The following is a 15,941-nucleotide window of genomic DNA, read 5'->3' as shown; positions in this document are numbered from 1 at the left end:
TCGACGAGGGCTCGGTAGCCAGCAGCGATCGCCCCGCCATCCGCGGATGGCAGCCACTCGCGGCTCGACAAAGCGCTGCCGTTCCGCGCCCCAGCCACACCCGCACATGCGACCATGGCGCCACAACCGGTGACGGGGTGACACGCACCACCAACACTCCTTTCATCAAACACATACACATTACACACAACGACGCACACCACAACAGCACACGACACTCGACGCCACCGCTCAGTATAGAAACGGATCCTGTCTGTGTTGATTTAGATTGTTGTAGAACTAACATTGCACTGCTACTGTGCTCGACATTATTGTGGCCGGGATCGACAATGGCGGGTGGGGAGGAAGCTCGCTTCACTGACAGATTGCTGATCAACATTCTCAAGTATGGCGATCACCAAACATTGCGCGCAATAAACAGAGAGTCTCGACGCCTCATATACATGAACCGCTCGCCCCGGTGTCTACCCTCTTGAATTCTTCAAATACAACATCTTCAACTCACTCACCACCACTCGTCTCCAACGCTCCGTCTCGCACCTCGAGCAGAAACCAGTCCTTGTCAACCCAGCTCCACTCCCACCCCGTTCCAACGCACTCCCTCCCTTCTCTCCCCTCCTCCCCTCCTCCCTTCCTCCCCTCCCCCTCCCCCTCCCCATCGCCTACCCATCACCCATCAACCGTGATGAATGCCCTCCTCCTACTCCTCCTCCTCCTCCCCGCCCTCTTCCTACTGGGCACAGTAACCCACCACCTCCTCCCACGCAATCTCACCCGCGAAGACCTCACTCGCGCTCTACGCAAGCTCATGCGTCGCGACCTCTCCCGCTCAGCCTTCGGCCTTCCGCCTGTTCCCTCGCGCTTGTCCGTGCGCGCAGCCACGTTCCTGTCACTGTGTGTTGCAGCCGCCACCTCCCTCGCCTGTGGGACGGTCTTCCTCGTTCTCTCCTCTTCCATCCTGGCGCTCGCCCCAACCTTCTTGGCACCCACCACCGCCGCCACCACCACCCCCACCTACCCATCCCACCCACCTACCTTTGGACCAGGCCTCAACAAGGTTACCGCCGCCCTCCTGGCTGCCACCACAGCCCTGCCTATCGTCTCAACCCTCCTCGCCGCCGCAGGCGTATTCCTCCGCCTCCGCAAAGGACCAAACCTCGTCCGCGGGTTACTCGGCGCACAGGGCCGACACCTCACCCATGCTGCTGTCGCGCGCACATCGCTGTTTGCGCTCATCCTTACTGGCACACTGGTGGGGGTATCTGCTGCCCTGCCAGCGTATGCGGCACTTATCATTTTGGGTATGGGTGGCGCCGTGACGACTGTTGCGGTGGGAGTTAGTATTGCGGCGTGGCGAGGACGGAGGGGGGGTCTGAAGGGTCTTACGGAGAGGGTTGAGAGGGCTGCTTCGTGTGGTTAGTGCTGCGTCTTCACTCTACCCCCTCCCACCCACATCCCACTAACCTCAGCCGCGGCCGCCAGCCACGCTCGCAAATCACGCGACCTTCTACGCTCAGAGATATCACAGACCAACACGACATGGACGCACTTGAACTCGTCGTCCCACCTCAACTCCTCGAACGACTCGGACCTCCTTGGTGACTTCAGCAACATCCTCCCGCCGCGGGAAGCCATAACGCAGCCCTCCACGCCGGTGCCGTGGATGCCACCCGTCGGCTCGCCAAGCTCCTGGGTCTCGGAACGTGAGGCGGCCACATTGCCCGAATGGGACTTCCGCGCGTCCCTCGGTCACCGGCGTACAAGCAGCTCGTTTACGAACCGCACGCTGGCCGCACTGGGCCTCGAACCAAAGACCAAGAGAAGTAAGAGCAGCGAGACGAACACGTTCCACACGGCGCCAACGAAACCAAGCTCGTCTATCTCGAGTGCGGGCCGACGCAGTTTCTCGGCTCCAACTGCCAACGACAGCCAGCGTCCTGATGGTTCTGTTGTCGGCGTGTTCGAACCCAGCCCGTTCGAACCCCTCCCACCGCACAACTTCAGTACCATCACCAAGCTCTCGGTTCCCCGCTCTGCTGGTAATAGCGACGTGACGAGAAGCGTTGCCGACCTCGGTGGCGCGCGCACTTTCACCCTCGTCGACCATGGCGCCCATGTCGCCATCCACGACCTCTCCAACACCAACCTCTCTTCGATCGAGCACAGCAGTACCGCTAACCTCACCTCGATCGAGAACAGCCACGACATGCCCAGTACCGTCAAACTGACGATTCCCACACCTGCCGCGGTGTCCCCCGGATCGCCTTGGTGGCCAAGCGAGATGGGAGACATGAACGACACCGAATGGCTTCCGGTCAAACCGCCGCCCGTGTCCGAGGGCTGGCGCCGGGCTGACAGCATGTGCGGCCTCCTCGGCGTCGTCGGTCTCGTCCTCTGCTTCGTAAGCTGATGGACTATCCAGCTGACACCAGGGACTCACGGTGCCACTTCTGGTGCTCGGCGTGCACACTGCCACACTCACGACGTTTGCGGTCTCAATCGCCCTACCGGGGCCAGCCCTCGCCGCGGCGACATTCTTCACCCGTCACATACCCATCACCACGCCCATGCCTCTTCCGTCTGCGGCCGGAGTCGCGTCGACCGCCATCGGCATCGAGTGGGACCGCAACAGCGGATACCGTACCATCGACTTTACACGTGTCGACTTTGGCCAACCGCGCTGGAGAGCGCCCCAACCGGGCCCGCACGGCTCGGGCGTGCGGATCAGCGAGCCGCGAGACCTGCGCCCAGTGCGTCCCCTAACCCCGATTATGCCCAGCAAGCCGACGAACACAGCAACCCTCAAAGCCAGCACTCCCAACGCGCGCAAGCACAGTTTCCGCCGCCGCGAACTCCTCAAGCCCAACCCTCACATCGTCCAAGCGCCCAAGATACGGAACAGGCTCGGGCGCCTCCGCGGCGGCGTGATGAGCATATGTGCCGACCACACGCGCGGCGACAGCGCGAGCGGCGACGAAGCCACTTTCGTGAGCATGGAAAGCGCCGAGATCCGCTCAGCTGTGCGCCTGACAGCCCGCTGCCCCAGCTTCGTCGACCTCTCGGCACCCCAGCGCATCATGTTCAGCGAGAGTCTTCAAGCGGCCGTCGTTGAACAACTCACCCGCCGAGACGCCGACTCGGACGCAAGTTACCGCGTCGATTCTTATTGTAACGATTCGTCGTCTCCCGGCCGGAAGGGCGAGATCGTCCGTGTAGTCCGTGCCGAACTGGATCTGGGCGAGCCACGTATCTTCTCTTCTTCCTTCGACCCCGCCCGCGCCTCAACGCCGCTCGGGTATCGCCCTAAGGGCTCGACGACAACCAATATCGATCTGGACCTCAGCGTCGATTGGGACGAGATGGGCCTGCCGCCCAACCCGCCGCTCCCGGAGTCGTATTGTGGTTTGGCGTTTGCACCGCACAGTATCTCACATGCCCCAAGTACCAAGCTCGATGGGGAGGAGATGGCGCGCGAGAGCCACGAAGCCGACTCGAGCATCGCTCGCAGCGCAGGTTGGATCCGGGCCCTGGTGGAGGGTTGGACGCCACTCCGCACATCCACCAATTCAGGAATGTCGCGCAAGTCGACCCTCCCATCCATCGAGGAACACAGAACGCCTAGTCGTCCCAAGTCATGGTCGCATGGGACTCTGACCTCCGGGTTTCAGACGCCGAGCTCAATTGCGCGCCTCCCCATCCAACCGGCCGGCAGGCCGCTCAACCACCTCCCGTCCCTGCCTTTGGCCGTCGCCGTCCCACCTCCCCAGCCCCTCCCCCTTTCTCTTACCCGTCCAATCTCCTCGCCAGTCGGCACATCTCCCCTCTCTCCATGGACGACGGGCGTGTACAGCCACATGATGCCTCGCCGCGTCGACCCAGCCCCGACGCCGCAACGCGCTGAAATTACCCGCCCCGAATGCACCACACACAAGTACAGCGTGCGCAGCACACCGCGCAAGGCGGAGATGAGCAAGGCCATCGGAGCTGTCGCCACAATCATACGCGCAGAATCAGTTACCCCCGATACATCACGCAGCGAACTACGTAGTCTCACCCTCGTCGAGCGCGCCAAGCACCGCAAGAACCTCAAGGACAGAGTTGGCAGCGTCAGCCCTCGCCTATCGACGGAACTCTCGGACATCATCAGTACGGGAACAGGCAGGGACAGTAGCCGCTTCGCGGACGCGTCGGGATGGACAGAGGGCAGCTCGCGTTTCGCCGACGCCGACGACAGCTTCTACCAGAGCCCCGAGAGGGCCACCGCGACCTTTGGGCGGCACCTCCTGAAGGACAAGCACAAGGCCGAGTCAGTAGCCAAGCCCGCCCCTGCCTCGCTCATAGTCGACATCGCGCGCCCCGAGCCGGCCAGTATGGCCCCGACGTACTCGCCACTCCGCTCGGGACCCGCATACGAAGCGACTTTGGCCAGCCTGCGCGAATACTCCTTCCCGACCCAGTCGCCATCAGACCTTGGGATCGACAAGCCCGTCGGCGGGGCGATCAAAGTCGCGCGCGGCAGCGCGACCCAGACTGTGGTGTTCGACGACACCTCCCGCTCAACAGTTGCCGGTATCCGTACCTTTGGCAAGACGAGCTCGTCGTCTCTGCCGCTCAGCAAGCTCTCGACAGGACCTGAAAGCTTCCGTTCTTCAGGCAAGATGTCGACCGACTCTGCCCCTTTCAACCGCAGCTCCACCGAGCCGTTCAAGGTCTTCAACGATACGACTAACACGACTACTAGCAAGATCTCATCCGGTTCTTCCAAGCTCTCCCTTCCGCCGAGTAAGGACAAGGAGAACGACCCAGGTGCGGCGGTGCGTACTGGCCGTGGCCGGCACAGGGGCTCGCAGGGGCTGGTGCGCGCTCTTGCGCCGCGATTCTAGACGCAGTTGTAAATCTGTCATTATTAGGGTGGAAATTGTGCATTGCTGCTAGCTTTGGGCGTTCATGTCAGCTTGAGAGATTAGAGAGGCATAGTGCGCCACACACAAACAAGCATACAACGGCCCGTGCCTGACGGGATCAAAATCTTTGACCACTGCGAAACTGGTCTTGTCCACCTACACCTTGTTCCAATGTGGTTTGCCAAGCGCCGTTCGAGATGCCAAAAGCGTTGGCTGGAGCAACTGAATGCTCTGTTGACGAGAGTGGGATTCGAACCCACGTCCGAAGACTGCGGATGTGCATGCACACCTTAACACAGCGCCTTAGACCGCTCGGCCATCTCGCCGATTGATGATGTCTGTGAGTTTTCTGGCGCGGACTGGTTCCGATGAGAATGAGTGGGAGCGTCGCGCGCTGCGCACTCCATAAGCACCTCATGCACTCCCAGGAGCATGGGATTGAGGGTAGAGTAGGGTTAATGGGGCTGGAGGTGGGTGGAGACATGGCAGAGGTCTAGTCGGCTGTGCCTCATCTCATTAGCCTTAGTCTTATCGAGGACGTCTCTGTGGAGGGCCCAGACTATCTACCGGAGAGGCAAGACAACTCTCCCATAGCTCCCTTCCTGGCTCCAGACGTCCATTCATACTCCCACCTACTATCTATCTACGCGGGCCGCTTGGGCAGCCCAGCATTCTCGCGAACAGCAGCGGCAATATGGTCAAAGTGCGGAAACCGGAGCTGGATGTAATTGAGCTTTGTGCTGATTTCGTCGTTGTTCTCGCCCTGCTTCTTCTTGTTCTGGATGTACGAGTTGAAGACGGCCGTGACAAAGCTGGGTTCAGCGTCGTCATAAGGGGACTCACTTGGGATCCTCAACGGCTGTGGGCGAGTTGAGCGCTTCCTCGGCTGCCTTCTCGTTCGGGATCTCGACGTTACCCGGGACAGTGCGCCCGTCCGTGCCGTCATGGTGTTCGCCGTGATGGACCATTCTGTGTCTAGTAGTGTAGAGTGATGTGAGGTGAGAGGTGGGGGGTTGAGGGGTGGGCAATTGCGCTTTTTATCTTTTTCTGGAGCTGGAGCGTGGCCATGACGCACTTTCAAGCTTTCAAGGTAAGCTAACGAGATGCGGGCCAAAGGCACCACCGAGCAAGCGCATCACGTCCCGCAAGTCATTCCCACACGCTAATGGTGCTACCGATCACGAGGTGTGACGTCAGGTTCATTTCGAGTGAGGTCGGTCAATTCGCCGTCAAGGCCCCGTCAACTTTCCGCCGCGTCAAATTTCCGCACCGGTTATCGAGTTTGATATCCTTGAGATGTTTGAGATCTTTGAGATCTTTGAGATGGCGATGGGAGCCTCTTTCCGATTCTAATTGACGCAACAGCGAAATGGAGCACAACTAGATGGTGGGCGTCATCTATGTGACAATCCGAGTCGGAGCGTGTGGTCAACGGGTTATCAGTGTCTCCGTCGGCTATCTGATTTCCTAGCCAGAGTAGACCCGCCGTACACAAAGTCTTCTGCACGCGATGTTGTTCTGGGCTACTGCAACCGGTAGTTGTAACCGGTCCAGCCATGTATACCTTCCACACGGTCCTGGAAACAGCAATCGGAAGATCACCGAAGAACAAGGCACCACGTGACTGGGCCCCGCAGTGGCAACTCGACAGCCGTCGTTCGTCAGCGTCTTGCATCGACGTGGAACCCAACATTTATCTCACTCGAGTCCACCTCAACACTCCGGAAGTGAGGGTAAGCGCAGGCGCCGCGTAAGCTTTCTCAAAGCGATATCAGGCGCATCATCTACCTGTGTCAAGTCACAAATCCCACACCTATCTCCCAGCGAACAAACATGCCAAAGCACACCAAAGTGCCGCTCAGCCAAGTCCGTACCCTAACCCTCCGACAGGGTGCCAAGACTACCGCGCGCCGCACTAGTGCTGTCCGTATGTCGCCCTCCCATCCAGTGCTGACAACAGCCCAGCTAAGCTGTAAGGGCAAGTACTGCACTTATGCGCCGCGCGTCGTCCAGTGTCGTCAGGAGGGACACGACGGCCTCTCGCCCCAATGGGCGTGTCAGGCCGACCTGCCGTCCTCTCTGGCATTTGGACCACTAGAAGTCGTGTGTGAAGGCTGGGCAAGGGCTGGAGACTCCAACGTCCTTGCTGGCTCGTGTGCGCTCGAGTACGAGCTCGTGCCTTCCGCCAACACCCATGACGTCCCGGCTGCAGGTACGTCTACTCTTTCTGATTTGGCTGACGGCTGGTTCGAAGACGTGGGATAACTTTGTGTGGTGGGCTTTTGTCCTCGGCGCCGTCTATGTGCTCTATAGGATCTTCTGGCCGCGCGGCGTGTTACCTGGTAACGGACGGCCATTGGGAGGTAGTGGTAGTGGACGCGGAGGAGGAGGGGGAGGCGGCGGCGGCGGTGGTGGTGGTGGTGGGGGACCCAGTGGGGGAGGAGGTGGCAATGGAGGGAGCTGGTGGTGGACGAACCCCCGCTTCGACGCACCTCCGCCATACAAGCCTTACCCTGACACAGGCTCAAGTTCGGGACCAGGGTTCTGGACGGGCATGGCAGCCGGAGCGGCCGCGACGGCGGCGTACAACCGCGCGACACGCCCAAATCCCCAGGTGAACGCGCAGGCGGGGCCATCTCAACCCGGCCGCAGGGGCTGGTTCGGCGGCGCAGCACAGGACGACTTTGATATTTCCAGCGTCCCAAGGGGACCGCGGGAGGACGAGCCTGGTGGCGGCGAGATGCGGAGCGCATCGGGGTTCGGAGGAACGAGGACGCGCTGATAGAGTTCTACAGCTCGATGGACTGTCTATGGTGTGGAGAGATAGGAGTATATAGAGCAGCCAGCTGCAGAAAGGGGATTCCAAGCTGGAATTACATAGGGCCTGGCGACATTATGAAGGTCGCACAAGCGTCAGCTGCACATTAAAAATCGACGCATGAGTGCAGCCGCACAATACATGGGATGGCCTACGCATCAAGCGCGCGTAGAGCATGGGGTGCGGGTCCAAGGACCTCACGGCACCAGTTGGGTACAGCGGGTGGGGGTAATGTGTGCCCGTCATGCTGCCGAAGACCCGCCGTCTTGTTGCTCATCGTATCGTGTACCGCCGCGAGGGTGTAGGCTATCCCTCAGGAAGGGAGGTGTCAACGAGCGGGGCCAAGATAGGGGCCCCGTATCCCTCCAACGCGATGAGAATGCGTCTGGTCTTGGCGCATAGTGATAGGCAGGCGCAAGGTGAGGAGGACGAGAGCAAGGGCGAGGACGTCCGATTGGAAGGGTGAGCGAGCCTACTGGTAGATCCCACGTCGCGGTTAGAGTGGGAGAAACGCGAATGTCACACGGCTCTAAGTGTTTGGGTCAGGGAGCTCAATAGTCATGGCGATGGGATTGAAGGTGGAGCTGGGAGTGGCGGTTGTCACAGGAGGACCGAGCCCATGATGCAACTGCACCCCAGACCATAGTGCTAAGAACGAACCTTCTTGAGAACGAGCGGAGGTAGTCCGTGCGGGGTGATCGTGCCACGCACTGAACGTCACGTTGATAGTGGTAATACATTACGATGCTACACCCTCTTGATGTCAGATCAGATGATATGCTACACGTCCTAGTCGTCGAACAGCGTCTCGAACTAGTGTCAGTACGTTCCGGTAAGCATGACTCACCACACGCCCACTAGATACTTGTGTAGGGCCCAACTCGTCGTCGCTGAGCACCGTCTCGTCCTCCCCGAAGAACGTGGGGTCGGGACGGAACTGAGTACTCGAGTCGACGCGACTTGTGGAGTTGCGCCTACTAGATGGGCGGCTGCCCTCGCGCGAAGGCGGCTCATGGGAACACAGACGGCTGGTGGTGCGTCCGACATTGCTCGGCTCGCGTGACAGAGGCTGGTCATTGCTTGCGGCGCGGTTTGGTTCACGTTCAAGCCCTTGGTCAGTACTCGACCTACGGCTGGGCTCGCGTGATAACGCCCGTCCAGTTCTCCCTTGGTTTGGCTCAGCGCGACTCGGCTCACGTGAGAGCGCGCTCGTGTTGCCGCTCAGCTCGCGAGACGCCGTTCCGGCGATCGACTCGGCCTCCAACGATGCTTCTCCCCGGCTCTGTTCAACGGGGCGTATGGGGTCGGAATCCGAGCCGCGATGCGACAGGCTGAACTGACGCTGGGAGATGATCGAAGAGTTTCCAGATGCCCGCTGTTGCGCGGCCGCAATGTCCTCCTTCTGTGTCGACAAACGTTGCGGCGAGATGTTGTTGAAGTCAGCCTCGATGTCATCCCAGTCGTTGGGGATGTCCAGTGCGTCAGCGCCATCAGCTAGTCTAGCCATGTCCTCCAAGTCATCGTCCAGCATCGCTTCGAGGTCGAGATCACCAATTCCCGCCAGGTCGAGAACCTCCTGTTGGGTCATGCGCTGCGACATAGGCATAACGCTTCCCTGCGACGATGGACCAGGCTGGAACAACGGCTCGGGATCGTTGGGACCCACACCTTGCGACGCAGGGAACATGCCTGCTCCGACGACAGTCACCATTGGGGGTGGCCGTTCCGGCTCCGCAGTCATGGTGAGGCTGGCGCGCGGACGAGCGGAGCTGCGCCGCGGAGTTGTGGTCGGCTTTTGGCCGCCATCGCTGGCGACCGATTCACTGCGCTCGCTCTTGATCATCGTACTCTGGCTGCGTCGCATAGCGAAGTTGCCGACTGGAGCAGGGTCGCGTGGGGTACCGTTCGTGGGTGGAGGAGCCCCGCTGAACGCCTCTGTCTGGGTCGTGGCGAGCGCGCAGAAGATCTTGAACAGCGTGGTCTCGTTGCCATACCGGTCGTTACCGAGGAAAGTAGAAGTCATGGCCATGGGCTGAGAGGCCTCAGAGAACCAGAAGTCGAGGTCCATGCCGAGCGACTCGGCAAGCTGCAGCGTTCCCTGCTGTCAGTGGGTGTGGAGAATCATTCTACCCGCCTTGAACTCGCGCATGGGCAACGACAATTCGACAATGTCCTGCTCCAGTATGTACTGGCTGAAGTCGCGGACGTCAAGCGTGACCTCCGTAGCGAGCACGTTTGTGGTGGCTGTCTCGTAGTTCTTGATCTTGATGTGGTTCTGTGTAAACTGCCAGGCGAGGTGTGAGTCGCCTCGCACTGTGCCACTGCTAGACGTGCTCGACGTGAAGGCGATGGAGAAATGATCAAGCCAGTCACGCAGGGTGCGTGCTGAGACGAGGAACCCCGACGGCTGTGCCTCCGTGTCAACAACAACGCGCAGGCCCTCGCTCGGGTGAAGGTGGAGGAAGTGCTTCTTGGTGATGCCTAGTGTCAGCTAAGCATGGATCCACAGCTCACCGTGGTGGTACACGAGCTTGAGTTCGAGGTGGGCTGTGCGCGAGGCGACATGAATGTCGTCGTCCAACTCCTCGTCGCTGTGGTCCGTACGGGCGCGGAGCCCGCCCTCCGGATCGAAGATCTTGAGGTCGACGCGCTCGACCGTATTCACGGACGACGCCTTGCCCAGGACGTTGAGGACGGACTGGGGTTATATGCAGAACCAGAGGACGATCTAACCTACCTTGGCATACAGCTGGCACTTGACGCCGCGGCGCTGCTCAGCCGCACTACCGGACCCCTTGTACCGCGAGAAGAAGGCCGACTCGAGCGCCAAGCACACGTACGCCGACTTGGTCGAGTTGGTGACGATGAGCTCCCACTGGTGTCAGATTTTCGTCAAGACCTATCAGCTCACAGAGTCGCTCGTCGCGTTCATGCAAAGGTCGTCGCCGTACTTGGCCGCGCATTGGATCAGGCGCGTGAAGTCTGACGTCAGCTGGTCGTGTACCAACGGTAAGCTGCGACTGACGCACGCTTGATGTTGGGCTCGCGGATCGAGGCCTCTATGGTGGCCCCCATCACGACTAATGTTACTGGGATTGAGTGATGACGATGGTGGACAGAATTGATGAGAGATGACTTCAATCGCGTCGAGGGAAGGTTGGAATTCCGCATCAACAGTGGTTGACTGGACTGACGAACGACCTCCACCTTGGGGAAATCCGTCCTGCCCCAGTCCTAACTCTAATTGATATTCCTGAAGATCCATAAGAGCCCCATTATCTTTCCAAAGAAGCCAAGACTCCACGACACGATCGACTCACGCAGCGATGTATGATGTCTATGATAATGCTCTATAGCTACAGTGTAAATCTATTTGCTTCCGCGGAACCAGCTGAACACGGAGCTCAAACTTGATCCGCGACTGTGTGTTGGGCTCGTGTTCCCAAAGCTATTCCGGCGCTTGACTGGCACCCGCTCACGCTCCCCATGAAGTGGAAGTGCATGTTGCCAGGCGACTTTCCGTCCCTCCCACGTGCCGAGAGGGAGGAAGACGCGCGGCTCGCCGCTAACGATCGGGACGGACAGGCCGCCTTGTGGGTCAGTGGCGAAAATCTGGCCCGAGAGCGCATCCACCACTGCCATACTTGGGGCATACGTGGTGAGCATAGCGGGGAGGTAGTACACGCGCACGCGGGCGGTTGAGCCCGTGTTTGTGAAGATTGAAACGAGGGGCGGCTTGGCGATGACAGCCGTGTGTGCATCCAGCTTGTGGTGCCACAGTAGGGAGGTGAGGAAGGGCGGGAAGGCCGTGGCGCGCCGCCTTGCGTGGTTGAGGCGCGCGAAGACGTGGTACATCTGCTTCGAGATTGAGAAGCCATGGTTCCAGATCGCCTCTCTGTTATCAGGGTCGGCGCCACCACTCAGGCCCTGCAAGTCAGCTCTGATGTCAGGCGACACGCACATGTTCTTGGCCCTGGTAGACGATAGGATAGCCGTCATTTACGAATGGGTACACGGCAGCGTTCTTGAGGAGCTGCATGTCAGCGCTACCTGGCGAGTGGACGTACGGCACGGTCATGCACCAATCCAGGGAAGCGGGGGGTGTCATGGTTGCTGACGTTAGCCATGCCTTTGCTGGGCTTACTCAAGAAAGGACGCGAGCAGCGTTGGGTCGGGGAGCATGCGGTGAACGCGTGTGATCATGGACGTCAGCTCCTCGATGGGCTTGTTGACGCTGTCGAACGCGCGACGGAGGTGGAAGAACATGGCATAGTCGAGAATACTGTCGAGACTGTGTTCCTGATACCGACGCAGATAGAGGGGATCTAGGGTCAGCTGGGCGAGTGGGGGACACTCACCGCCGTGATACACCTCCCCCATAGCAGCGACACCAGCGGCGGTGATAAAGCCTGGCCAAAAGTCTTTCCGGACATGCTTGACAGTGTCGACACGGATCGCGTCGATGTGGAACTTGCGTACGAGGTGACGAATCCAACCATGTAGCAGCGACACGACCTCTGCATTCTCAGTGTTGAGGTCGGGTGTGTGGTCGGTGAGCCAGCACTGCTCGCTCTCGAGTTGGTCCTCGAGTTTCCAATCAGGAATGCAGAATTCGTGAAAGTGTTCAGCCTTGTTAAAGGGGCCGTACTGCTCGCCAACGACAAACTGGTCCGGGACACTGCCGACGTGGTTGATCGCCACGTCCACCATGAGGAACATGCCGCGTGCGTGCAGCGCGTTCGAGAGGTCCAAGAGGTCTTGTGGTGACCCGAAGCGCTCATTCAACTCTGCCGTCAGCTGCGCCCGTGTGTGGACCAACCAAACATGTTAGAGGCCCAGTAGCCTAGTCGTCAGCGGGTATACATACACACGGGTAACATACCGTGGTAGCTCTCTGAACCGGGAATACCGTCAATGTTGGCGACCACGGGGCTGATCCACACTGCGTCAGCTTCTGGTACTGGCGCAGCTCACCAGTATCGAAACCCATGCCCTGAATGTAGGCTAGCTGGCGTTGGATGCCTTTCCAGCCGCCGCCGCAGTATCGTCGCTCGGCGGGGTCACAGTCGACCACGGCACCATCGGGACGCTCAAAGCGGTCGGTGATCACCTGGTAGATTGAGCGCTCGCGTAGTTGCCGTGTAGTCAGGGCGGCCGCGGGCGTAAACAGCAACAGGAGGGTAGCTGCGACCCAGATCATGACGAGGAGGCAAAATCAACAAGGTGGATGAAGCATCAAGTTGATACAATCTGATCGATACTTTGGGGAAGGAAGGTGCAAGGGGGTGGAGTGGAGTCAAAGAAGTGATCAAAGCGGATACTGTTCATACAAAGTTCGGTAGTTGGCCGAAGTCACCGCACAATTCAGGGTACCAAGTACAAGATACTCTTCGCACGGGCCGACCTCCCCCTCCAGTTACGTACAATACCACGCAGAGTGAGACAGAGCCGCGCTTCCAGGCTGGAGCCGACCACCTCTTTCCACTTGACCTCCACTTGGGGCCCTCTCAACACGCCAACACGCCAACACGATCCATCAACACTGCAACACCCATTTCACTTCACAAGCATTTTGGCTTGATCACACAAACCCAACAATGGACAAGTTGACAGAAGAAATCGAGAGTGTGTCGTTCGTCGCTCGCGAGGTCATGGGTGAGCTCTGAGCTTTTGAGCTTTGGGGTGGTCACAGCTAATACCAGTATATCAGGTGCCACCACGCACCTCGGCGCAAGGCTACAAGGCGGCCGAGTGGGACGTGGAGAAGTTTCTGTGGAAGGGCCGACTGCGTGTAATCCAAGTCGGGGCGCGGTGTGACATCCGTCTCGAGGTGAGCTCATTCCGCTTCGCTACCGAAGAACCGAGGTATCTGTATCTGACAACAGGACCCGAACACGGGTGAACTGTTCGCCCAAGCGACGTACGCCTCTCCGTGGACCCAAGTCGAACCTGTTCTCGACAGTAGCCGTTACTTTGTACTACGTGTGGAGGGGGATGGTGGTCAGCGCGCATACATTGGCATAGGTTTCCTCGAGCGCAGCGAGAGTTTTGATTTCCAAGTGAGTCCAATATTGGAGGTTGCAGGTAGCTGATGGACTCAGGTCGCGCTTCAGGCTGTGGCTAAGCGCTCGACGCAGCCCGACGACGAGGATAAGCCCCAGAACCGAGCGCCGCCAAAGGACTACTCGTTGAAGGAGGGTCAGACGTTCAGTATCAAGCTTCCTGGGCGTGACAAGCCCGCCGCACCCAAGCCCTCCGCGTCCGAGGGAGGTGGGTTGTTCTCGCTCCCGCCTCCGCCTCCGCCTGGACGCCGGCGTTAACGAAAATGACGATGACGAGGTGCCAGAATTAGCACGGACCCATCTCAAGGTGGATTGACGAGCTGTCAAAGGGCGCAGCTTAATAGCCCTTAGCCCCGCCATGCATTGTAACCAACCAAGTGACGCCAGTCCAGTAACTCTGAGTTTGCAGCAACAGAGAACGCGTATCCGGTCCCTCTTACTTGTTAATATTAGGGTGAAGTGGAGGTTGCACCGCAGTAAGTGCGAATGCGCAGGCTTTGGAGACTTGTCAATGTGGTTTGTGCGGTGCGAGGTATGTGATTATCCGAAGCACATTCCCTCATTCCGCATTCCCATACATATACACTGCCACCCCCATCTCCATCTCCCTCCCCCTTCCCTAATGACAACCCAACACCACTTCCTTCCTCATCTCTACATCACCTAACTCCTAAAACTCACTCTCACACCCCTCATTTACAGATGTGGCATCTCGGCTTGGGCCTCCTCGCAATCGCGGAGGCCGCGCCCATCCAGCCCGACGGCCAGCACCTAGGGCAGGGGCGACGAGCCGAGTCCGAGTCCGAGTCCGAGCCCAAGCCCGCCCAGTCCGCTCAACCCACCCTCGTGGCGAGGCAAATACAGGGCGATACTGCGGACGCTTCCAGCCCATCCACCTCCGATGTATCCAGCAAGATTGGGGTCATCGCCCCAATTCTCATCGCGGGCCTGATCGCCGTGGCCGTTGTCTACTTTGTACGTCATACGTCATCCCAATTAAAGTCTAACGTCTAACACCAGCTCTTTTGGGATCGCAAACGGAAGAAGCACATCATACCGACGAACATGAGTGCTGAAGAGCTTGCCATGCCTCTTGCGACCAATGCCGCGCCCAATCCACGTAGCCGTCGACGCGGCCTTAATATCGGCGGAGGGCTGGGGCGCAGTGAGAGCGGACGCAGTATCCGCACTTTACCAGAGTACACGTCAGAAGCAGGGGACGAGGAACGCGTCCTCCTCCGCCGGGATCCGTCCCTCTCCAGTGCCGCACGCGAAGATTCCCGTCGCAGGTCGGACATGTCGGGCCTGAGTGTCGTGACAGAGGGCACTGATGTCACTGATGGCGATGTAACGCCTCGGTATTGGGGAGATGCGCCCAGTTATGACCTTGGGTACGGATATGGTTTTGGAGACGAATACCACCCGCCAAACGAGCCACCACCGCCTGGAGCACACGTCGTACCGAGCGGCGCAGAGCCTCCCGCGATGCGCTCGCTCTCAATGGTGACGGCGACTTCCAACCCGTCCGCAACCACTTCCATTATCACAGCGTCGACAGCGTCAGAAGCCTCGGTATCGCCCAGTATGGCAACACCACGCGCCGCCCGTACCACCCTCCCGCCCATCACCATCCCTCCCACTGGTACACCGGCCCCAACCTCGGCGTCGACCGTAACAGAGTCGCCGTCCATGTTGACGGCCCGCTCGGCATTGTCGACACCTACTCGCCGCAACCCAGCTCATTCGACGCCCCCGCCTGCCAGGTCAGCGTCGTACGCCGCCTCGCACCGCTCCATATCCACCTCGCGGCAGGAACTGGTACGCGCAGCTAGCGCACCTCCCATCGCTCCGTCACGGGCTGGCGTGGCGCGTACCAGCGAACCGCTGCGCGAGGTTATGCCGGAGGAGGTGGAGGATCCGGAGGTTCTGGGAGACCAGCCAGGACGCGAACTGGAGCGAGCGGAGGTGCGGCTGCCAGTTGCTCCTGTACCCACGCCAAGCGAGCAAAACGCTCCGACACTTACGAACTCTGCCTCACAGAGCGGGACTTCAACCCCCACTCCTAGTTCCACGCCGACGGGCCCTGGAGGATGGAGTCGCCTGCGCAGGATCTCCCCGTGGTAGCCTTAAAACAGTTCGGTTGTACTTAGGTATCGG

At 59.6% G+C, this 15,941-nt stretch overlaps 6 protein-coding genes across 6 annotated transcripts; 4 read left to right on the top strand and 2 right to left on the bottom strand.

Moving 5' to 3' along the window:
* Window positions 1–685: 685 nt before the first annotated feature.
* On the top strand, window positions 686–4,883 carry CcaverHIS019_0112050 (uncharacterized protein; the record flags this gene model as incomplete). The annotated part of the gene is made up of 3 exons (XM_060596796.1): window positions 686–1,301; window positions 1,470–2,401; window positions 2,433–4,883. The coding sequence occupies 3 exons, from the start codon at window positions 686–688 to the stop codon at window positions 4,881–4,883; spliced, it is 3,999 nt and encodes a 1,332-aa protein (XP_060453753.1).
* A 664-nt stretch (window positions 4,884–5,547) lies between these two features.
* Window positions 5,548–5,872, bottom strand: CcaverHIS019_0112040 (uncharacterized protein; the record flags this gene model as incomplete). The annotated part of the gene is made up of 2 exons (XM_060596795.1): window positions 5,548–5,716; window positions 5,748–5,872. 2 exons carry the CDS (start codon window positions 5,870–5,872, stop codon window positions 5,548–5,550), a joined length of 294 nt encoding a protein of 97 aa, XP_060453752.1.
* An 865-nt stretch (window positions 5,873–6,737) lies between these two features.
* CcaverHIS019_0112030 (uncharacterized protein) lies at window positions 6,738–7,686 on the top strand (the record flags this gene model as incomplete). The annotated part of the gene is made up of 3 exons (XM_060596794.1): window positions 6,738–6,831; window positions 6,865–7,116; window positions 7,427–7,686. 3 exons carry the CDS (start codon window positions 6,738–6,740, stop codon window positions 7,684–7,686), a joined length of 606 nt encoding a protein of 201 aa, XP_060453751.1.
* Window positions 7,687–8,511: 825 nt separating this feature from the next.
* Window positions 8,512–12,922, bottom strand: CcaverHIS019_0112020 (uncharacterized protein; the record flags this gene model as incomplete). The annotated part of the gene is made up of 16 exons (XM_060596793.1): window positions 8,512–8,535; window positions 8,570–8,832; window positions 8,920–9,820; window positions 9,890–10,203; window positions 10,237–10,420; window positions 10,460–10,597; window positions 10,634–10,704; window positions 10,752–10,802; window positions 11,202–11,649; window positions 11,684–11,755; window positions 11,790–11,835; window positions 11,867–12,047; window positions 12,081–12,509; window positions 12,542–12,565; window positions 12,605–12,664; window positions 12,697–12,922. 16 exons carry the CDS (start codon window positions 12,920–12,922, stop codon window positions 8,512–8,514), a joined length of 3,432 nt encoding a protein of 1,143 aa, XP_060453750.1.
* Window positions 12,923–13,319: 397 nt separating this feature from the next.
* Window positions 13,320–14,042, top strand: CcaverHIS019_0112010 (uncharacterized protein; the record flags this gene model as incomplete). Its single annotated transcript, XM_060596792.1, has 4 exons — window positions 13,320–13,377; window positions 13,425–13,552; window positions 13,608–13,781; window positions 13,824–14,042. 4 exons carry the CDS (start codon window positions 13,320–13,322, stop codon window positions 14,040–14,042), a joined length of 579 nt encoding a protein of 192 aa, XP_060453749.1.
* Window positions 14,043–14,486: 444 nt separating this feature from the next.
* Window positions 14,487–15,908, top strand: CcaverHIS019_0112000 (uncharacterized protein; the record flags this gene model as incomplete). Its single annotated transcript, XM_060596791.1, has 2 exons — window positions 14,487–14,759; window positions 14,805–15,908. 2 exons carry the CDS (start codon window positions 14,487–14,489, stop codon window positions 15,906–15,908), a joined length of 1,377 nt encoding a protein of 458 aa, XP_060453748.1.
* Window positions 15,909–15,941: the final 33 nt, after the last annotated feature.

Source organism: Cutaneotrichosporon cavernicola, assembly GCF_030864355.1.
Source record: "Cutaneotrichosporon cavernicola HIS019 DNA, chromosome: 1".
NCBI classification, from domain to species: Eukaryota; Fungi; Basidiomycota; class Tremellomycetes; order Trichosporonales; family Trichosporonaceae; genus Cutaneotrichosporon; species Cutaneotrichosporon cavernicola.
The sequence above is the reverse complement of the archived record's forward strand: the minus strand, read 5'-3'. Positions and strand labels throughout refer to the sequence as shown.